This window comes from Mus musculus, chromosome 13 (assembly GCF_000001635.26).
Source record: "Mus musculus strain C57BL/6J chromosome 13, GRCm38.p6 C57BL/6J".
NCBI lineage: Eukaryota > Metazoa > Chordata > Mammalia > Rodentia > Muridae > Mus > Mus musculus.
The window spans coordinates 94,189,907-94,213,337 of record NC_000079.6 but is presented as its reverse complement, the minus strand read 5'-3'; the positions used below and the strand labels follow the sequence as shown (position 1 = coordinate 94,213,337).

The 23,431-nt window shown below is 43.9% G+C and overlaps 2 protein-coding genes across 14 annotated transcripts in view; one reads left to right on the top strand and one right to left on the bottom strand.

Moving 5' to 3' along the window:
- Positions 1 to 12,028, top strand: part of Scamp1 (secretory carrier membrane protein 1) — an 84,522-nt gene extending 72,494 nt beyond the window's left edge. For 4 of the 5 annotated variants that reach the window (NM_029153.1, XM_030247117.1, XM_030247116.1 and 1 more), the window contains 3 exons: positions 2,660 to 2,761; positions 5,085 to 5,202; positions 9,175 to 11,905. In NM_029153.1, coding sequence (NP_083429.1) covers positions 2,660 to 2,761; positions 5,085 to 5,202; positions 9,175 to 9,339 — 385 coding nt within the window. In that variant the 3' untranslated portion in view covers positions 9,340 to 11,905. Of the gene's footprint in view, positions 1 to 2,659; positions 2,762 to 5,084; positions 5,203 to 9,174 lie in introns of all 5 variants that reach the window. The other variant, NM_001346609.1, reaches the window with a different exon arrangement.
- A 5,899-nt stretch (positions 12,029 to 17,927) lies between these two features.
- Lhfpl2 (lipoma HMGIC fusion partner-like 2) overlaps positions 17,928 to 23,431 on the bottom strand; it is a 138,259-nt gene continuing 132,755 nt past the window's right edge. For 6 of the 9 annotated variants that reach the window (XM_011244639.3, XM_011244640.2, XM_011244641.3 and 3 more), the window contains one exon: positions 17,928 to 21,490. In XM_011244639.3, coding sequence (XP_011242941.1) covers positions 21,237 to 21,490 — 254 coding nt within the window. In that variant the 3' untranslated portion in view covers positions 17,928 to 21,236. The remainder of the gene's footprint in view (positions 21,491 to 23,431) is intronic. The other 3 variants (XM_030247232.1, XM_030247231.1, NM_172589.2) reach the window with 2 other exon arrangements.

Below are 23,431 nucleotides of genomic sequence, written 5' to 3'. Positions count from 1 at the left end.
ATAAATGGAGATAAATATTCTACCATGGCCCAGAAGACTCCGTGTTCCTAAGGTGTGAACTTTGTCAGTGACCCTGAAGGTCTGCAGCATAACCCCAGTGAAAATCCCAGCGGGCTGTTGTCCAGAAATATGATACTGTTCTTCCAAAGATGTATGGAAATACCAAAGCCTTGAATATTTAAAGCTAGTCTACAAAAGAACAGTCAAGATGGCATACTGATATGTACTCCCTGGTCTGAAGACCTGCTAGAATGTGCCACTAGTCACAGTGATGTCTTCATGTCAACGACATTGTACCATAAAGAGATTAACAGTCTGAACATGAAAATGAGTCCTTCCATATGTAAAAGCCAATTTAAAAAAAATCAAAGCTATTTACTTTTATTATGTGTGTGCACTGTGTGCCTGTTGTGCTGGCAGAGGCCAGAAGAGGGCATCGGGTCCCTTGGAATAGGAATTGTAGGTGGTTGTGAGTTATGTGACTCTTGGCAACTGACCCTCTACAAGGGCAGCTATTGGGAATCTCTCAGCACACCTTGAGGAAGATTCAAAGCTCAGAAAAGGCTGTCTAAGAACCATTGCTGGAACAGTTGGCTATCCTTGTGTGAACAAAATTCAACCATACCTTACTTTCAGAAATAAGCTGGGTTTTTGTTGTTGTTGTTGTTGTTTTTGTTTTGTTTTTTTTTTTGTAATTTTTATGACAGAATAACATGTCATACCATGTTTTCAGAAAGCCAGTTCAAAGAACACACGCACAGATGCAGAGCTGCAAGACTGATGGGGGAGACTTGGCTTTGCTAAACTGTTGTTTGTTTGTTTTAATCCAGTACCAAAAAGAATGAGTAGGCAAATTGGAATTCATAAAAAGGCAAAACTTTTCCTCTGCAGACACTTTTGGGATGCCTCAAATGCAGACATGCTTCTCACACATATGCACAGATTGCAAAGACAAGCCCAGACGACCGGAGACTTTTGCCAAGCTTGTATCTAAGTAAAGGCTGGTATATCCAGAATATTTTTAAAAAACTTTCAAAAATCAAGAATAAAGAAGAAAATTTAGTTAACACACCAGGAAAAGATTTTAACAGTCTAACAAAGATCTATGGATAAAATGAAAAGTTGCTGAACAACAGTGCTCACTAAGAACATGTTAATCACTGCTAAGTATGGCATCAGCTTTGTCAGCGTCTTGTCACTGTAACAACACACACCAGCTGAAGAGAGAGGTCTGCTTGTGATGTCAGCATTGTGAGTCCATGATGGTGGGCATGAGGGGGCAGATCCAGCATGGCAGCCAGGAGGCAAGAGTGGAGCAGGAACAGGAGAGGCAGGATAAAGCCCCCAGCATGCCCAGTCACCTGCTTCCTCCAGTCCCCACCTCTGCCACCTCTGCCACCTCTGCCACCTCCGCCACCTCCCAGCAGTCCACTCAGATTCTGAATCCAGCCTGGGTTTAGGGCTTAAACTACTCATTAGTCCTGATGTAATTTCCTTAGAAAAGCTTGAGGCCTGCTTTACTGATCTCTCCCAGAAGTCTGCCAGCCCAACCCACTTAACCATCACAATTGGACATGCTAATTAAAATGGCTAGGGTTGCACACATGACCACAGCAAGTGTGAATGAGATGCAGAGGACCTGAAAGACTCACTGCAGTGTGAAATGGAGCGACCTTATAAGTCAGCAGTTTCTTAAACACTTAATGTATGTTTACCACATGCATTTATAGGTGTTTACCCATGATAAAAGGAAACCTGTGTCCTTATGAAGATTCACACATAAATGCTCACAGCAGCGTGATTTGTAATAGCAAAAGCTGGAAACGACATGCTTTCCCACCCCAGTGAATAGCACACAACGAGCCAAACACAGACAGAGTCACTGTTAAATGCTGGAAGCAGGCCAAGAAAGAGCATGGACTGCATACATCCCATTCATACAAACCCTAAAAAACAGCAAGCCCGGATGACAGGAGGCTAGGTCAGAGGAGGGAGGAGGGAGGAGGGAGGAGGGAGGAGGGAGGAGAAGCTTAAGATAAGTTCTCAGTGTCAGTGGGGTAAAGTCCAGATAAATACATGTTGATACTTACAAATTACATGTTTTAAGTAGTTTGTGTTGATTCTATAAAGTAGTTCACTAACAAAGGAAAACTGGGGCCTGAAGAGGTGGCTCAGTGGCTAAGAGCACTGGCTGCTCTTCCACAGAACTCAGGCTTGATTTCCAACACACAACCATTTGTAATTCAAGCCCCAGGGGATCTGATCTTTTCTTCTGGCTTCCAGGGGCACTACACACACATACTTACACACAGGCAAAACAGCCACATACAAAAACTAGAAGAGAACTTTTTTTTAAAAGGAAATCTGAACTTTCTGTTGAGGTGGATTCTGGTGCAGCTGGAAGTTGAGTGGAGTGACCCAGGGATGGTCGTGGTTGTTTGCACAGAGGGTTGCTGAAGTAGGCCTTGGGTCCTCTCTCGTTTGCCTCCTTATGGTTTGGCGCGCACGTGTGTGTGTGTGTGTGTGTGTGTGTGTGTGTGTGTGTGTGTGTGAGAGAGAGAGAGTGTGTGTGTGTGAGAGTGTGTGTGTGTGTGTGAGTGTGTGTGTGTGTGTAGGAAAGTGCTGTGAAGACTGACAGTCTCCCCCTTTTCTTTTAAAGGAGCGACAGTTCCTTCAGGTTCTTTGTGTTCTTCTTCGTCTATATTTGTCAGTTTGCTGTCCATGTGCTCCAGGCTGCAGGATTTCATAACTGGGGAAACTGGTGAGTTATTTACTGTTTTTAAGTTGCAAATTTAGGTTTGTATAACTTGGTGTCCTAGTGAGTTAACAGAAAAGTCGAAAGCAAACACAGAAAAACGAAAGTGCTTTGAAAACTCAACTGAAAACGTTCTGGAACAAAACTTTGAAAAAACCTATTCTCTTCAAAGATTATGCTGCGATGTAAAAATCCAGTGTGTGGGGTGTCCGCTTTAAGTCAAACACGAGCGCATTGGGCATTGAGAGGGGCTGTGTAAAGGAGACCAGAGAGAGGGCAGGACAGTGTCTGCAGAGAAGAGCTTCAAGGACGGAGAGAAAGAAAGGGCTTCAGGTTAAGTGTAAAGCATTATTTTAGATAAACATATACATTCTCGCACGCATGCACACGTTTGTATTGGTGTTCAGGCTAGAAGGTAATGCAGACCCCTTTCCTTTTGTCTCCATGGGGGTGGGTACCCCTGAGTGAGTTGATGGGTGGAAGAGGTGTGTCCTTAAAATACCGCCTCGCCTTTCTACCTTAGGCAAACTGCCCTCCTTCCAGCCTCTGCATGCACGGGTGTGCACAGGTGTGCTCTGCTGTGCGTGGCACTGCTGTTTGCCATCGTGTCCGTTAGGTAAAGCTGCAGTGGGCATAGTGGGGGTTGGATTTGTGCTGCCTCTGCATGGGGGTGAGTGGCTGGCAGACAGCTCTCAGCAGTTTGTAAAGCACCCAGTGGGTGCACACTAACAGACTGTGGACTTTAGTTGTTTCCAGTTAGTTCTTGGAAATGGCTTTTAAACTATTATCTTAAATAGTGCTTAGTCTGGCATGTGGATGAGAGGACATGCTTTAAAAATGTACGTTGTAATGGTGTATACACACACACACACACACACACACACACACACACACACAATCATTTCACCAGTTTGTTAATATAAATGTAATAAATGTAGAGAGGAATGTAAAGTTGAATGGGATAGTCTGTGCCTAGGTACCACAGAGTATGCTAATGGAAAGGTCCTGTTTCTGATGTACCTTGTATGATTTAGGTATTTTTAGTTATAATTAGAATGAAGACAATTGTAGATTGACATGTCATTGTAAGACTATAGAGCATTCCCAGGCATCCTTCACTCAGTCCCCAATAGTATAAAATACAGTAAGATACAAAAACAAGGACCTTAACATCGACAGAGCATTGCCATCACTGAAGAGTCCTGCTGCTTTGTGTATGGCCACTCTGACTCCTGTCCCCATCTGCCTTCACTCGTGGCATCCATTCATAAGCTATTTATTATCACTTGTGTTATTCTGTCATTATAAGATGGTTATATAAATGGGACCAGACAGTTACAGATGTTGGCTTCCCCTCAGATATAAGTAGCCCTAATTTATCATTTAATTTTTCTAGGTTTTATTTATTTGTATTTTATGTGTAAGAATGTTTGTCTGAGTCTGTGGTCTGTGCATCATGTGTATGCAGTACTCATACAGGCCAGCAGAGGGCATCAGATCCCCAGGGATTGGAGTAAACAGATGTGAGCTACCATGTAGGTGCTGGGAATTGAACCCAGGTCCACTGGAAGAACAACCAGGGCTCTTTATCACTGGTTATCAATATCCAGCTCCTTCCTTTTATTCTTGAGTATATTCCATGGTATGGCTATACCACAGTTTATTTAACTGCTTCCCAGTTGGAAGACACCTAAATTGTTTCCATTTGTGAGTTATTCTAAATAAAACCACTATAAGCATTTGGGGATAGGTTTTCGTGCACACACAGCTTTCATTTCTGTGATTAACAGTATATTTATATTTTGTTAATTCACTTAGAAATCATGTGTTATGCTTTTTAAAGAAATTGACAAACTTTCTAGAGAAGCCATACTATTTTATATTCCCTCTAACAGTTGTGAGAGATTTTGGTCCAGATCTTGTGATCTGTGAGTGAGTGGTGTTACTGTCTTTTATCTTAGCCAGTCTGATGGGGGGTGTGTGTGCATGTGTGTGTGCGTATACATGTGTGTGTGTGTGTGTATACATGTATGTGTGTGTACGTGACATAGTATATTAAAGAATACAGTCATTTGGGAGCTCCGGGGCTCAGGAGTGTGTTTTGCTTGCAGACACAGACTGGTGCTTCTTAGCTGTGGGACCCGGCACTGCAGGTCCCAGTGTGGGTCTTATCTGTAAAATAAGCATTGTCTCATGGGAGGCCTCGAGAAGTTATCACGTATGAAGAATGCTGATGTTGCCTGGTGTCACAGTGCTGCCTGGGTGTCCTGTTGTTGCCTTGAGAGTCGCACTGACTCGTTTGCCTGACGACATGTCTGCTGTCCTTTAGTGGTTGGATCTCGTCCCTCACTGGTCTCAACAAGAACATTCCAGTCGGGATCATGATGATAATCATCGCAGCGCTCTTCACAGCGTCCGCGGTCATCTCGCTCGTCATGTTTAAAAAAGTAAGTGGGAGCCAACTCCGGACACAGCACAGTGGCCCTGGGGAAGGCCCCTCCAGCCTGCTGCTGTTAGACCGTGGGACTCTGGCTCATTTCTGGAGTTGCATGTTTGCTCTCCAAAGATTATGATTTATGGTTGTTTACAGACGCATTTAAAAATTGTATCATATTTTATGATTGACATAACAATGAAAACATCCCTGACTTGAAAATCCAGAACCCAAAATGTTCAACAATAAGAAACTTTTTGCGCCGGGCAGTGGTGGCGCACACCTTTAATCCCAGCACTCGGGAGGCAGAGACAGGCAGATTTCTGAGTTTGAGGCCAGCCTGGTCTACAAAGTGAGTCTCAGGACAGCCAGGGATATACAGAGAAACCCTGTCTTGAAAAACTAAAAAAAAAAAAAGAAAGAAAGAAAGAAAAAAACAAACTTTTTGCTTATGGACTTGGTACTATAAGAGGAAAGTTCCCTACCTGACCTCACAAGGGAGATTATGATTATAATTATCTAAGGCAAATACATTAAAATGTATAAAGTACACAGAAGTATGTATATACAATATTATAAACAATACATGAGTTTCATGTTTAGGCTTGTCTCCCATCCAGGACATCTCAGGCTTTATATGCGAGTATTCAGAAATCAGGGACAGCTTTGGGGCCAGCATTTCAGAAGAGGCTCCTGAATGTGTGCTTTTATCAATATGTACTTTTCCAAGATGAAGCTTATTAGCTCGATGAGTAAATACAGGTAGATTTATTGCATCAGGTACTTGGTTTTGTTCATATTTAAAATTTAAAGACATTGAATTATTTAAGCATTAGCTTTCCTTCATGGTTTTCTTTACACTAACTGGTAGTTTTATAAGGTGTACAAGGAGTACATATAGAAGTAACCCTGGCCACTATTGAAGGGCTTTTCTCTTGGAATCTGCTGAGTGTCCACTCGTGTCTCACGTCCTGGGAGCCTGTGGGCTCGCCTGCACTCCTGCCTGAGTTTCTGGAGTCGCTGCCTCATTTCTTTCAGAAGCTCTGAACCTTGTGTACCAAGCACAGGGGCTGCTGACCCTCGGCGCTGGGAAGTCTCAATTCCGCCAGCTCCCTGTATTTCCCTCCTGTACTGCTGTGGTTATCTAAGCCTCAAGCCTGGACTCAGGTCCTCCTCCTGTTTCCCAACTTCAGAGTAGTGGGGAATGCAGGTTGCTGCTAACGTGCCAAGAGAAAGCCTTAGCTGAGAGACACTGATGACTGACGGCCTACATAAGGGAATCAGAAAGGGGGAAGGAAGCAGTCAGGACATACAGGACAGGTGAGGATACAGTGTAGCAAATGCAGGGGTAACAGAAGGCTAAGCATGGACGGGAGGAGGTGGTGCATGGGCTGAGAAAGTCCCAGGGATCCGTGGTGGGGGGTGGACAGGAGCCTGGACACAACTGCATCCTCAGATCCTGCAGGGTTGTGAAAACTAGGACACCTTGTTAAGAAGTTCTAATCTTTAAAAATGTGTAGTTCACTGAAGTGTTTTAGGGAACAGAGTGATTGGGTAGACATGACAAGCTTGGACGTAATCCTGAAGTAGATAGAGGATTTGTGGGCAGGGGGTAGGGCTTGGAAGCCTGAGTTGACTCCTCCCACTATGAGAGAGGCCAGGCTTCATTCTTGTTGGGTTTCTCTAGGCCATTTGGCTTAGGGGATGGCCATTAGCAAGAACAGGTTTGGGGCTGATGAGACGGCTCAGTGGGTAAAAGTGCCAAGCACACCACTTGGGTCTGACCCAGGAACCACGTGGTTGAAGGAGAGGACCAGCTCCTGCATGTTACCCTCTGACCTCCGCAGGTGCTCGATGGCACGCCCCCAACACGCACAAATCAAAAGAGCAGGTTTGGAGTCAGGGTGATGCCATGGCTGGGGCGTGGGGTTTCAAGTACTGGTAGACCATGTGTGTGAATAAGCTCCGTAGACGTCTAGACAGAGAAGGAGAAGCAAGCAAAGAGATCTAGGCTGGGTTTTCAGACTGGGAAGTTTTGGCTTCTTGAGGTGAGTGAAGCCTGAGTGAGCACATAGGGGTATAGAGCCAGAAGAGGCCTAGGGGCAGAGCACCCCAGAGCAGTTCTACAGGAAAGACACCGGGAGCTCACTCCTCAGTGACTCAGTGACTGCACGCCGGGCAGTCCTGAGCAGGCTCAGGGACTCTTCTCCCCTTCTGTTTTTGCTTTTCCATGAAAGGGATAGTTGTATAACTGAGCTTATATCCACATGTCAGGCATTCAGAATAAATATCATTTCCCCAATAAAGTCACAGTATTTATCAGCATTGTGTCTATTCTCTATTTTAGTGCATACTCTGTTAATAATTAGATTTAACTAATTTAAATCTGAGATGCAAAATTAGGTTACTGGTTGACTCTCTCACGTATCCACTGTTAGCTGGTACTGTCTCACTCTTACCTGTGAAGTTAAGGATGTCAGATGAGATGATGTTTTTATATGGTATGCTGAGATATGACACATGGCAATATAAACTAAATTATAATTTGAAGCAACCATCAATCCTCTTGTCTTTTCTACCTCTGATGTAAACTGAGATCCGAGTACTGATTCTTCAACACTGACTTAAAAATTAATAATAAATTATCAAAAATAAACACACAGACCCCCTTGTAGGGAGTATGTAGCTCTAACGTGTCACCACTAGGGGTCAGTCTCTTCATGGGCGGTTCGTGCCCTCAGGAAGGTCTGCATAGTCCCAGCTCTGGACTAGAGGCGTTGCCAGGCGGTTCTTCTCTTCTCTCTCTCTCTCTCTCTCTCTCTCTCTCTCTCTCTCTCTCTCTCTCTCTCTCTTTCTCTCTCTCTCTCCTCTCCTCTCCTCTCCCCTCCCCCCCTCTCTCTCACACACACACACACCCCTCTAGACATGCTGTGCAGTCTTGGTTTGTTGTGATGATGTAAATGTACTTTTGAGGATTCAGTCTCATTCTGAGATCTCACAGCTGAGATAACCCAGGTTACCCGAGTTAGACCAGGTTATCGTTGGGTTGGACGCTCATTGTCCCTTGGTTTCTGCCATGGTATTGTTGTTTAAGCCTGCGCTGCCCAACTGTTGAAAGAATTTATATCTCCTGAGCTTCTTCATAGACAGAAATCCTTAGCTTTCACAAATAGGTTTGATTTTCTATCAGTTGTTTCTTATTGTGTTTGTTCTGTTTCTACAGTGAACTATCAAAGTACTGGATAGTGTTTCAGGGCAAAAGTGGTAGATGTTCTAAAGGAGCCAGTTAGTAAGACAGGAATGAGCCACAGAGAGCTGTCAGGAGCTCTGAACATCTCCCTTTGAGTAATCAATCACTAAGAGTTGGGACAGCATAACATTGAAGTGAGAAGAAGGCAGTACAGGTTGGATTCCCTGAAGAACCTGGGTTCCATTATGTCTTCTATGGGATTTGGGAACTTGCCCATAAATATTCATGCCCACATTAGTACACTAGTTACTAATGGCTTTTTGTATTTCAAAAGAAGTTTTGAAGTTAGTTCATTTTAAGAACCAAGATAATCTAGGTGTTTTAACTGTTTGAAGACTTCCTGAAATGTCTGGTCTTCAGCTGTAGTTTTCATTTGTAAGGAGTGTGGGGTTGGAAGCGTATGATTCAGAATAGTGCTGAGGGAGTCCCGCTAACCAGTTAAGTTGGTGTCCGACACCATTGCGTGGGGAGGTACTCCAGTGCATAGACTAACCTGGTCTGCTTCGACCGAACAGGGCAGCTACTGTCTTTGAAGGCGCTGTGTCGCCGTTAATCCCACTATGGCCATCTCCTGTGTTTATTTTGGACCTAGGGTAAAAAGCTGATTTCATGGGTTTTCTTTTCTGTTCCCCCCACCTCCCCTCTGACCTCTGCCTGGTCCTCGCACACGGCAGGGTGGTTTGAGCAAATGTGTGGATCGCATCTCACCATCTCGCCTTGGTTCTGCCTCCTCAGGTGCATGGACTGTACCGCACAACAGGTGCTAGTTTTGAGAAGGCCCAGCAAGAGTTTGCAACGGGAGTGATGTCCAATAAAACTGTTCAGACAGCGGCTGCAAACGCCGCCTCAACCGCAGCAACCAGCGCGGCGCAGAACGCCTTCAAGGGTAACCAGATGTAGCGAGCCTGGAAGCAGTTCTCTGTTTCCTTAGGACTGTATCTTTTTCTCCAGTTACTGTATTCTACAGATATTTTTTGTTGGAAACACACAATACACAAAAGCATGGGTATTTCCAATCCACATGTGCATGGTCTAAAAACCAGAGAAACTTCCTTGTCTTATTACTTTGCCTAATAGTTTCTTAATATTTCCATGCTCTGCACAGAAGAAAACTATCACCTGCTAAATAAATATTCTCCATATTTTTGGGGGATGGTGTTCCTCAGATTATTTCAGTGGTGACACACTGAAATGAGTATGTGACTTAAGATTTAAAAAGCGCTCGATAGTAACCACAGAAGTTCTTCCAGGAGTCAGTAGAGATTCAGACTATACATTGGACATGACACCATGTTTCTTTCTTTTCCCCCCTCTATTAATAACGAAGGAACAAGGTCAGCAAAAGTTTGGGTGTTTTTAAATTGGCTTGCTTTATATGAGGTTCAGTCACCAGAGAAGAGCCTGTGTGCTCTGTAGTAGATAATGTATATTTTACCTTCCTTTATTTTATTTTTAGACTAGTTGATTATTTTGATAACAATCTCTGATCTTGCATGGGCACCACGTCTCTTAAGTGAAATGAATTAGTATTTTGGGTTCTGTACTGCTTATAGTTGTAGGATCTGGGGCTCTTTATAGAATCAGAAATGATTTTCTGTAATAGTTTCTTTTAAGTAAAAATTTACTGGAGTATAAAGACTTTAATATAATGTGCAGTGCATTATCCAAAGAGAGGGTAGTGAATTGATGCAATAGAATATAGTGATAATTTCTTTTCCCTCTTAATTTTTAGTATTCATATAGTAAAGTTTTACTGTATGAAAACTTTGATATATTCTTCTGTCTTATCTTTTTAATTGAACTAGGATTTGTGTTTGGCAGCTGTGTGTGTGTGTGTGTGTGTGTGTGTTTGTTTTTGTGTGTGTGTGTGAGAGAGAGAGAGAGAGAGAGATTGATTTTGACACAGGTATTAAGGCTAGCCTAACCCTTGAATAAAAAGAACACACAGTATTTAAGGGATTTTTCTTTTAGCCTCTCACTTTTAGTTACATTAAAAATAAAAGACCCTTGTGATTCTAATATGCTTGATTTCTTAATGTACCTGTCTTTTACTTTTAAGACAGACTAAATCCATGTGAAACATTGCACCAAGCAATGGAGAGAAAGCTCAAGTAATATATTCATTATTGGTAACATCCAATTTACATTGTTATGGTGCAGCACAAACTGATGTGGGTTGAGACTTTTAATCATTTTTAATGCTGATTAGCTGTCTCAAGAACATTTGTAAGGCAGACTGTTGTAGTTTGGAAGTCTCACTAGTTTAGATTGCAAAATGATAGATAGGCTGCAACTTACCCAAGTTGACTTTAAACAAAGATGGGCTGTCAAAGACAGGATATCCTTTAAAAATGAGCTGAAGTGAGTGGCTGAGCCACTGTACCCTGTCCCCAAGGCTGCAGTCGGGGACTCTGTGCAGAGCTGGGGTGCAGTTCCTTGAGGTCTGTGGTATTGGATTATACATCTGCCCATGCAGGGCCATGCTAGATTTGCTTGGGAATTTACTAAGTACAATAGTCCAAAAATGTTTCTTTGATTGAGGAAAAGGTAGAATTCAGAGTATGACTTTGGAGTTGTGTTTTGAGTCCCCATGAGTAGGATTCCCCTTCGTTCTCACCTGCTCATGTGTGGCTGCTGAGCGACTGTGCTTCATCCAGTGTGGTTTGATGGACACTGAGGTCACTAAGGGTGTAAGAGTTCACAGAAACACCAGTACTTATATTCTAAATCCAGGCTTATTCTTCTCTGATGTACAAATAAGAGACACATCAGAGATTCACAAAATGCTAATAGTTTTTTATTTTCAAAATTGGGAATGTTCCCTGTCCATTATGTGGAGGTCCCCAGAGGTGGTATTATTAAATGGAAAAGAATAGTTATAACTCACATTATGTTTTTGCGTATGAACAAGGAAAATGCTGTTTTCAATCCAATTGTTTGGATTCATACACGTTTGAAAGAGATTATGTTGTTTGAAAACACAAAGGAGCTTTACAGCCATGGTGGTGTCTGTGGCTGGGTCAGGTGGGAGCGGCTCGAAGCCCTTACCTGCTGTCCTCTCAGCAGCAGTCTGTCAGCAGTGCACTGTGATTTGGTGAAAGCCTGTTGACGTCTTCTATTCAATCCCAATGTTACTGCAGCCATGAGACGAGCTGCACGAGGACAGGCATCCATGTCACGTCTTAGTTGGCGATGTTAAATGGTGACTGTTTTATTTAAAACTCGGGTCTGATCACTGGAAACGATTGCTTGGTGATTTGTGATTTGGGGCTCGGTTCATTGCTCTAGGGATGTTTGTGTATTGTGTAGGTGCGTGTACTACTGCGCTGCCCCTGTGGTATGTCACGGTTCTGTGTAAACGCCCTCCATGTGGCCCTCTCATGTTGCATGTTTTCAGTGGTTTGGAAGTTTTGTATATTTATTGTATTAATGCAGAGTGTCATAAAATAAAATAATGTTTACTGGATGTTTGTTTGTATAATTTTAAATACTGTATTAGCAGTTGAGGCACAAATTATACTTGTAGCTTTAATACAGATACTTATTTGACTTTTATTAAAACCAATCTTTGTACTGTTTTATCACATGCTAAATATAGTATAAAAGAGTTAGTGTAAAACCCTCAGCAATACAATCCAACAGCTTTCCCATTGCATTAGACCTTGATAGGTGCTTGACAGTGAGCCCTACACATCAAATGCTGGGACTCTTGTGAGGTAGGCAAGATTACCTACAAGTTCATTACATTTTTGGCTTAGGATTTTCTTCATGCCAGCATCGTACTGGTAACTAAACCCATGCGATTTCCTGCGCCAGCTTCCGCTGCTGCTGTACACACAGAGGGGTGTTCTGTTGTCTACTGGATTTCTTACCTGGTGACTAACAGTGATGAAAAGTTTAACGTCAAGTCATGTTCACAGCGGATCTTATTTTGAGAAATACATGTTGAATTGAAATAAGAAACAGTATTTTCCATTTTTTTCATTTTAAAAAGTGAGTTTGGATTTTGACACGTAGGGACATCCTGTGATCTTGTGGATGCGGTTTATACTGAGGGATGTGAGCTGTCTGACAGTGGTCCCTGCAGGTCTGTTGGCAGCACTGCTGTGTGTCACTGTGCCCATCCTGACACGCTGATGCTGACGGCTGACTCGTAGTCACATCTCTGCTTATGTTCCACAGTTCATCACATCTGGGACACACTGTTTCTCTGTTCCCTTCCATTTTCCCTTAAGGAGTAATCCCTAAAGGGGTCTGTGATTCCATGTTAGTAAGCCATTTAGAGACGAGGGGCCGGTTAGTTTAAAATAACTCAGAATGGCTAAAGTTACTCTAGACCTTACTTAGATAGGTTTTTCAAGCATCATATTATAAATTTATTTATAGTAGAACAATACAGTATAAAATATTTGAGCTGTTTTTCATTTTTAAAATAATTTTTAGGTAAACATAAATTTTTTTACATATATTGTTTATTAGACTAGTAAGTTGCACTCCAATGATTAGGAAAATGAAATAGTTATGTAAGAAGATTTGGGTATATTTTATAAAACAATATACGTGTTGCATTGATGGGTTTTTAAAACCTCATTTCAGAATCTTTCCCAGACTCGGGAGCCAGAGGCCCTCTGTGCCCCCACCCCACACACACACACACACACACACACACACACACACACACACACACACACACACACACACACGTCACCACTGACTCCGCCTACTGCTAAGACAGGATGATTCACTAATCCAAAGACTCCTGTAAACACTTTCTCCCCTTCCCCGTGGATTCTGCATAGACCACGTAGCTTTGTGATTTGCGTAGGACAAAGTCTCCATCCTCAGCATCCTCCTTAGCATGGTTGATGTTTTTGGAGGGAAAGTGGGAGCTGCCAGGGGGTGATTGATGCAAGGAGTGCCAGATTGTGTTCCTCCCGGCTCGTCTTTCCTTTTTAGCTCAGTGTTTCTGGGCTTAATGTGACTTCCTGGTATAGTGAAACATTCCTCATGCTAAAACCTATGTCGTCCCTCCACCCTGGAGAATTAGAAAAGAGCTCATTTTCTTATAGTGCTAGGATCATGCATTTCTATAAGGTCATTATAATATTACCTTCTCTTCACTAAAACAGTGCCCTCTGTACACACACACACACACACATCCTACCATGAAGATTTTATTTTTGAGTCCTAGTTATTTCAATACTTGCATTCCTCTTTGTTATTTATTTTTTAAGGGCAGTGATTCTCAAAATAAATGATGGCTGAAATAATTGTTCTGTTGGTGTGAGTAGGCTCCAGGTGTTCGGGTCTAGGAGAAACGCAAAAGCCCTGCCCTGATCTGGTCACAGGACTTCCAGCAGCATCCTTCTCTCCTATGTAGAAACTGAACCTGGAGGGTGCACACACCCTTAAACATTTTACCCTAGGAGCTGGAGGGATAGCTAAGCTGTTCAGAGCACCAACTGTTCTTCCATAGGTCCTGAGTTCAACTCCCAGCACCCAGGGTGGCTCCCAACCATCTGTTCCATGAGACTGATGCCCTCTTCTGGTGTGCAAATGTACATACAGACAAAACACCCGTAGATGTAAAGTACATAAAAAAATCAATCTTTTTTTAAAAGTTGCTTCCCTAGTACAAGCGCCAAACATGCATCCTGGCTTTAGAGCATTTGAAAAAAAATGAAGAAAGTGACAAATGGGGAAACAGAACAAGCCCTTCCTCCCCTCCCCTAGGGACACCACTGCTAGTGTTTTGCCGTGCCCGCTTCCTTCCATTCTTTTTGTATATGTTTCATGGAGTTAAGCAGTATAATGAACACACCTTCTCAAAATTCTATTTCCCCCTCAAATCATACTGACCTGGTAGTTATAAAAGTTTATTACACATTTCAGTGTTAGACAATACGAGCAAAAGAAGACAAATTTCTCAGTTTTACTTTTTACTTTATCTTTTTATTAAGGCCTGGCTTTTATTTTTCTCGAAAAACACACTTCTTCCTCTAAAACTGGGCAGTGGGATTGCTCCACACACCCTGCAGCTCTGCTCTACACAACCCTCCGTGGCTGTTTCCCTTGATGTGACAAGCCCTACTTCTTTGGGCTTCTGAAGTATCCTGGAACTGGATGCCATCAAGCCAGAGTGGATGCACACTGCAGTGGTGAGCCCGCCTTATGTCTTCTCAGTGCAGATGTGTTCAGAAGGACTCTACCACCACTGAATGTATGGGCAGCCATATTGTGCAATGGCGAAGGAACCACCAGCCAACGCTGGTTATATTTATATTTATATAAATATAAAAACGCTGGTTATATTTATATTTCTGACTACATGCAGCGATCATCAAATCTTATATTCTTAGATTCTGATTTTCAAGTTTTTTTTTTAATTAGAAATGATTTGCCAGCAAATAATATTGTTGCTAAATATTGGGGCTCAAGGTTTTTGTTAGGAAAAATGTGCTGATTTGAAAGTTATGTGTGTGCTAAAAAAAAAATAAAATAAAATGTTAACTTTTGGCTCTCTAGAAAGAATTTATCAATTTATAAATTCATTCCAAGTCCTAGCCCAGCACTAGGAGTTCCCTTTTCCAAATTCTTACATCCTGTAAGACTGGGTAAGTAAGCAAGAGGTTTTGTGTGTAAGCATTCTGGTTTCCCCTGTCTGTGGATTTGCTCAACTGAACCTCCCACCACCAGCGAGCTGTGAGGTAAAGACGTTTAACTGGATGATCTATGATAATGAGATGCAAAGAAATGGTGGCCTCAAGGAGCCAGGCCGCTAACTTTATAGTAAGTAAAACTTGATCACTTTTGACAACAGGTTGTATTATCCATCACAAAGTGTGGCTTCTAAAATCCCAGCACTGAGGAGGCAGAGGCAGGTGGATCACTGTGAGTTCAGTGCTAGCTTGGTCTACATAGCAAGTTCCAGAACAGCCAGGGTTGCCTAGAGACCCCATCCAAAAAAAAAAAAAATATATATATATATATATAAAATAAAAGAAACTCGTATTTATTTGGAAAGACAGGATTCTGTTTTCTTGCTGTTGAGGACTTAGAAGAGATTACACTAAGACTTTCTATATGTTCCTTAGTCCTTGTATCAAATCTATGACGTACTTGCTAATTGTCGCCATTTCTGTTGAAGATTAGGAAATTACAACAAGGTACCTGTGAGTAAGGGTGGTGAAGGTCTGAGGACGAGCAAGAGCCAGATCCTCTGGCTTCTGTCCAGCCAGGGTGGCTTCTCTCCAGTTCTGAATTCCTTCTTAACCCTTCTGCCCTTCTGGTGACTTGTGTCCATCTTTAAAGACAGTGGACCTTAGGCAAAGGATCATTACTCAACAAAAAATTGCATTGTTTTTCCATTTCTTTTTGTTTGTTTGTTTTTGTTTCAAGACAAGGTTTCTCTGTGTAGCCCTGGCTGTCCTGGAATTCACTTTGTAGAGCAGGCTGGCCTCGAACTCAGAAATCCACCTGCCTCTGCCTCCCGAGTGCTGGGATTAAAGGTGTGCGCCACCACGTCCGGCTGTTTTTCCATTTCTTAACCAAAGCTGTTTCAAATGGCAGGCACATTCCTGCTTCCTGTAGTGTGTTGGGGTAAGTGGTCTTTGGCATTTGTGTTTGGAGAAAGTTGAGGGCAAATTCTTAGTATTTCCTAGGTTATTTATGCCCATGTGACGCTAACAGCTGCTTTCCCTTGGTGTGAGATAACCCATGACTTAGGTTTCCATCCCTAAGACCCGAAGAGGCCATCCAAGCTGCTGTCAATGGATCTGACGAATTGAAGTCTGTTTTCAGGATCGAGCTGAACTTAGTGATCACGAAGTAAAAATATAAGGTGTCACCTTCAAATGTGAAAAATGGCTAGGTTCCTGAGCGGGAGTGGGAATATGACCCTTGTGGAGATATGGCTGATGTCACACAAGTGTTTGCCGCATCGAGGTAGAGCACGCTTCCCTCATTCCTCCCATCAGGAAGGGATTTGGTTTCAAACCTGTACCTGCTGCTAGGTTTTGCCACTTCCTAGCTCCTTTGCGAGGCAAAGAACTTCACCAAAGTTCTATCAGTGGCCGGTACGTATCTATAGAAAGGTTTCTACCTTATAGGCCACGATGAATTATATGAAGCACTGACCATAGAATGTGCACATTATCAAAGCTATCTCTCCTCTCCATTGGTACTTATGGCTCCCAATCTGCCTCTGACCTCTCCTTCTGTTGGGTCTGTTCCAAGCTACATACAAGCAGCCATTTAGTGTGCACCCTGGGTGGGAATCGATGAAGCCACCAAAGTAGAGAGGTCAGAAGAGTCTGGGACAAAGGCTGCCACTGGCAGCTACTTGTATGTAGTTTGGAACAAATAAAAGGCGAGGTCAGAGGCAGGGGATGGCCATACCCATGGCTAAGCTGCCGAGATGAGGTTCTTGCGCTTGTGTGCACTTACCACTCATGCTGAGAATCCCAAAGGAGCGGAGGTATCTGAAACCGTCCACAGACAAGGAATATCCAGGGTAACTAAGATTTTTATGGGGCTCTAACAGGAGGCTGAGTATGTTTTCCAGGAGATCTAGTGGGAGAGTTTCCCTGTGAGAACTTCAGATTGGGGCTGGTGAGATGGTTCAGTGGTCAGAGTGCTTGCTGTGTAAATAAGGAGGACCTACATTTGAATCTCCTATAAAAACTGGGCTCGACTGCATGGGCCTGTGTCAGGGAATAGGGACAGGCAGATCCTTGGTGCTCTTATCCAGCCAGCCTACCTGAAATGTCAATAAATACGATAGAAAGTGCTAGAAGGTGACACCTGATGTCCTCCTCTGGCCTCTGCGTATTAGCTCCTGCACCCATCCCACAGAGAGACAACCTGAGGCTGGCCCACACACGCGGCTATGTCCTTAAAGTAATGAGATGATTTGTTTCAAAAACATCTCCTCATGATAAGGTGCTAACGTTTAACTTGGATTTCAATTAGAAACCTGGTCATTTATGCTCAGAAACCAAAACGTGTGTGCCTTCCATCCATCAGAAGCTAGATCAGGGAAATGGCCACTCTCGTTTATTCTGACAGTTGGTATTCCTGGGCCTGTGCAGAGTTGAATGAATTCATGGGAATTATATTTGGCATCTTCCTTGAGTTGATAGAGTAAAAGCCTAGGTGGCGGTCTCCGCAGGGACTGTGGATACAGAAGGCCCAGTTGATTGGCTTTTGAGTATTTTTTTTTCGAGGGAAGGGGAATGAACCTGTGCTTCGTGAATGCTCTAAGGCACTTTGTCTCACAGCACTACTTGAAAATCAAGATGCTCCTAGTTATGTTGATAAATTCTCCAAGGAAGAAAACCTTACCTGCAAATTAAAGAAATTAAACAACCAACAGTAGAAAATGCCAAGATGGTTTTTTTGTGTGTGTGCTATAGAGTAAGTTAACTTTTAAGTTTTGCATTTTTGATCAAATTATGTACACTGTATTGAAGCCAACAAACTTGAAAGAATGCGTTTGCAAAATTGGATTTAATTCAGATCTCAAGAGGGGAAGGGAGGACGTTATGAATCCTTAAGTACAGAATCAATGCTAATCAATGCTAGACAAACAATGGATTAGTTTACATATGATAGGATAACCACACATCTGAAGGCTCCAAATGAGTCCATCAGCAATAAGTATAATTTTTTTTATATTTGGCTCAAGTGGCTATTGGACATCAAGTGGTGCCCAAGTTCCTTCCCAGCACCTAAAGACCCTTCTGCCTATGGAAGAAGTCTCCCACAGTCTCAGAAGCCCCCATTCATCCCTTCAGAGTCTTTGCTCTCCGAAACACAAATCCAGGCCACATGTTATTGCACGGAATGGTCTGTCCTAAGCCAGACGCTTACGGCTAAGAAAGTGTAAGGCCAGCCCTTAGAGATAGTGGTCTAGCAGGAACACGGTCTATAAAAGCAGAGTAAAGAATAGCTGCTCACTCTGCAGCAGCTTCTAGTGTTCAGGCTGACAGAAGAGGCGACACACAGCTTCACATTTCACACGGAAGACCAGCACTGACTGGGCCTGGCTTGCTGGATCGACCCTCCCATAAACATAGTGATTGTTCTAGCGTAGACCCAGGAGAAAACTACTTCATACCAGTCTTTTCTTCACATAAGGTTTGTGTAGCACTAAAATTGTTACACTAATATGACTAGCCATGAAGGCAAAAATGTTTTTTAACTCCCCTTTGCCACAAAAGAAACATCCCTGTTTTGATTCTTGTCCAGTTTCCCCAAAGAAAACATACATACACCTTGGTTATTGCACATCTATTAGACAAACTTGTATATGTGTAATATATATACTTAAATATGCTACACATAACAAAAAAGACTATGGCACTTTACAGAATACATGTTTGACAAAGGCCATTCATTACACCACAGATACTTCAAAGACCCTTCCACAGTTATAATGTAACGTTGAATTAGCACACAGGTTTAAAGAAGCCACAGACCCCCAAGTGTTTGTGCTGTATATCAATGAGAAGCTGAGCACAGATGCAGGCAGAATACTTGTCTGGTCCTAGTGATGGTTCTATGTCAGAGAAACGGGTATCGGCCCAGCAAGTGGTCGTGAAGAGCCAGGAGAGAAGTTCCATTCTATGTTAGCACAATTGCAGATGGTCCGTTCATTCCCTGGAAAGGTGTCTCTGCTATAAAATGCAATCTCGTCCCATCAAGTCAGGATGTAGGCAGTTTTCATTGTGCCCTTTGTGGTGGGGCTGTCTTCTCCAACATTTAAATTAATGAGAAACAGTTAAATTGCAGTGTGGCAGAGAGGTCATGTCTTCATTTATGACTGTTACCAGGTTGCTAGGAGTGCACTGCCCCCTTGACCCCCAAAGAGCATGCGCACAGGATCTGCGGCTTAGGACCAGTCTGTGCAGAAGGGGCTAAGATTGTAAAGATGGAAAAGTTAATCTGGTAAATTCAAGGAAAGCGAAGTGGTTCTGTCACAGTCTTCCTAATGAACAAAACTGTGTTTCGTGCAAAGTACTTAGCCCAGGTCGGCAACAGTGACTGTGCTGCCAGAGGACTTGCTTAGGGCAGCGTCAGTACCCAGGGAAGATGAGCGCTTTTGCCACATGCTCCGTGGCACATGGACTTAGTGATCTGTTCCTGTGTCCTGAGTGTTCTTCGGGGTGCTTAGGGTGCCTCCCCCTTCTCCTCTAAAGAAGCCACAGGGTCTCTACTTGCTTATTTTGAATACTGGCTCAAAACTGAGCTTAATATCTGATTCATAACCTTCATCTGCATGAGAGAGAGGATGGTTTCTGATATTGGTCAAAGGGCAAATATACTATAATTAATCCCCAGTGGGCCTAGCCCATCTATATATCAGGGAGTTGTTCTGAACCAAGGCTTGGCTCTAAACCAACATAGCTTTTAAGTGATTCACTGGGACAAGGGTGTAAACTCTGAACCAGGGTTGTAAACCTGATGACCAAACACCTGCCAGTAGAAGGTGCGTCACTATTTAAGACAAAGCCCTCAGCTGAACGTCTCTCTAGAACCAACTAGGTCCACTCCACTTGCACCGCTAGGGAGGGTCTCTGTCTCTGCATGGTTCTTATGATGCCAGACTCAGGTGTTTCTGGCTGCTTTGGTCAAATGGGTAACTTATGGAAACGGGATTAAAAGCCCTGAGTCCTCTTTAGTAGGCAAAGTGGTTCTGTGCCCTGCGTAGGCAGGTGCAGTGAGCTTGGTCCAGCCCCTGCTTTCACGCTAACCTGGGGATGGGATTCTTGATGCAGGGCAGTGAGCCAGCGTCAGCAAGCTCTGTGGACCAACACCAGAAGCTGGAGACGCTTCCAGGCCTAGCTCCTGCTTTCTCTGCGAGCAGTGCCAATGGGGCTGGAAAGCAGAGACAGGAAAATTCAGTCTGCAAACGCTGAGGTTCTGCCCACCCCTCCCTGTGAACATCTGCACGAACCACAGCTGGTCTGGAGGCTGAAGTCCTTGAAGGCAGAGAACACTGGTTTCCCTGAGCAGCCAAGTACAACGCCAACCCTAGAAAAACCGCCAGAGGAGACAGGGCTATCACAGGCGCTAGGCTGGCTGCAGGGAGCAGGCAGCTATCTGCCTTACTGCCAGGGGCCTGTACTTTTATTCTTATGTGATTGTCTGTCTTTATTCAAATCCTGAGGAGAGCTCCACTGATCCTCTCACCCTGGCACTCAAACTGGAGTAGGTCCACTGTGGGGTTCTGCACTGCCCCTGTTAAGCCCTTTGTGCAGTTAAGCAAAACTTGGTTACCTTGCTGTGACCTTCAGCATAGAACCTGTCATCAGTAAGTCTGTAATTTTCCTTTTAGTCTCCAAGTAAGACAACATGAGAGAACTAGGAAGAAGAGAAAGACCCCTCCTCCAGCCACCATTCTGAGATGCTCATAAGCACAAAGCTATGGACCAAATCCTGCCTCCAACTACCCCGAGGCTGGGTAAACCTCTTCTCTGCTGCCAGAGAGATCACCGCCTGCCTTGGTGAGTCAGGTCATCACTATCCTTCATTGAGCCCTGGGGACATGGAGTCTCCGACAGGACTCCCCAGGGGCTATTCCATGTCCTTGTCTGGTCTCATTATCTGCACTGCAGCCAGCATGTCCAAGAGCGCTGCTTGGTGGGTGATGCCCCTCACTGGTCCCAGGAAGGCCCGGCCGGGGCTGTGGAAGATAGCTCCAGTAGGTCACGACTGGTTCTTCACTTGGTTCAAATGATGAAGACTGTGTCACTAGGCCATAAAGAAAGGTAACGGTGGCAGGAATGGCTTCCAGATTAAAGGAGGCAGACGAGGTTTTTCCCCTCTTCAATTTCTTCCTGGACTTTGTCACTGGAGGTTGCAATTTCTGCTTGTGCAGAGAAGACAGCACAGATAAAGGTGAGGACCGTGCCCCCGGTGGCAGTATAGAAGGCCCAGCCCAGGGAGCAGTCTCCAGGTTTGTAGGGGGACGCATACCGTCCACAGTCTATGGCTTTCTGGCAGCCCCAGCCTGCGGGGTAGAGGATCAGGCCGAGGATAAGGAACAGACCTGAGGGACAGAAGAGAAAACAGGTGAAGCCTTTGGTGCCTAGGCAACCTGCAGCATCTGCCGGGCCCTTATGGTCGCTGGCTTTGGGCGGGGCCATCCACTCTACAATAGAAAAGTGTTAGTGTCTTGGATAGAAGCCTGACCTGAATAGCCAAGGTCACTTTACCAGGCACACTTTTAAGTATGGAGTCTAGATGAGGGGGAAGAGAGCTTACCTAGTATTTCCAGCCAGTTTGTGTATGGTGGCATGTGACTCCACCAGTGAGTTTGCTCCTGTTTCTTGGTGTTAAGAGGCTTACTAAGGCCAAATATGGCTTTACAAAGGGTCTGAAGAGATGGCTCCGCAGGAAGAGTGCATATTGCTCTTGTACAGCACACGGTTTGGTTCTAGCACCCAACGGTAGCTCACTACCGGTCCAGAGGACCTGACAGCCAGCCTCTTCTGACCTCCATAGGTACCAAGCATGCATACGGTATACATACATGCCAAACCCAATAATAACACATAATAAAGTTTTATTAGAACACATTAGAACAGAGACATGCTTCCTTCTGAACACCTGGCCTGCAAAACACAAATTATGATCTAGCTTTTGACAGAGCTTGCCAATCACTGGTATAAAGTAATTCACTCAGAACCTTGTGGCCTCAGCCTAGTTATAGACAAAAGTCAGGAGCCTTAAGACTAACTCTTAACCTACACCCACGAAAAGCATTGTTTGACCTGCATGCCAAGGGGAGAGGTGTATGTCTACGCCTCTATAGAAACAAACTGCCAGTGTCATGGCACTTTGCTGTCTAAATGGCTTTCAGTGAGCTCCGCCCTGCACACACACCAGCACACACGTACCCCACTCGGCCAGCACTGTTCTGGCCCTCACTGCTGCATGTTCACAAGTCACAGGGTTTCAACAATTTAGAGGTGGTTTCCTGCCTGGTCTAACCTAAGTGAGGACTAGAGAAACAACTTTAGGTAGTGGCCTTACCCTAGGCCTGGCCACTCACCAGTACAAGCAGCTCACGAAGAAGGGGAAAGGAAACCATGATTCCCAGTAGAATGTCAGCTGACAGCCCTGTGCTGTAAGGGAGGGCGGGTTTTAGTCTATGGCCAGACTAAGCTCTAGTGTGGTAGCTAAAGAGATGGCAGCAGCAACAAGGACCAAGGATTGGGGCCTTTGTAAGTGAAAGGCTAACAGGGACAATGCACTGTGTGTGGACAGCTGGGGACAGCAGTCTCATGCAGGGGATGGAGTCAGTTCCAGAGCTCACAAGTGGATGAGTCATTTGTCATTCCAAGCCTTGCCTGAATCAAGACCTGCCTGATTCACCATCATAAAAGTGTACCAATCTTAAACCTAAAGGGTGGGTGTGGTTTGTAAAGTCTGTAAATGGTATTTCTGTAATAAAACAAGACCTACAACTCTTAAGCCAAGCCAAAAGGAAAAAAAAAATAACAGCTGCAAGTGAAATTTAAGGGTCACTAGGAGATTGGAAAATCTAGAAGAGAAAAACAAATAGCTCTCTTATGTCCAGTGAGACTGACCGTCTCCCAACAAAAGGAGCCCATCACTGGGCCACTGTAGGGGTGAACTAACACTATGCTCTTCAAACTATCGCACAAAGCACAGCGGGGACAACCACTACAGTTACAGTTTTAAAAGTCAGGAATGCTAACCCTAACCCTGATACCAAAACCAGATATGAGAACATGCCCGAGAACAAAAGCCACAGACCCACAGTTCTCAACACAGTCATACACCCAAGACATCAACACCACGGCCATCTTGGTTTTAATTCCAGGGCTGCCAGGACAGTTCAACAAATGTAAACTACAACAGAGAAATAAGATGTAGGGACAAAAATCTACACCATCTCAGCCGATATGGAAAAGACCTTTGACAAACTTTAACATCCTTTCATGTTAAACTTCAAAGAACAACG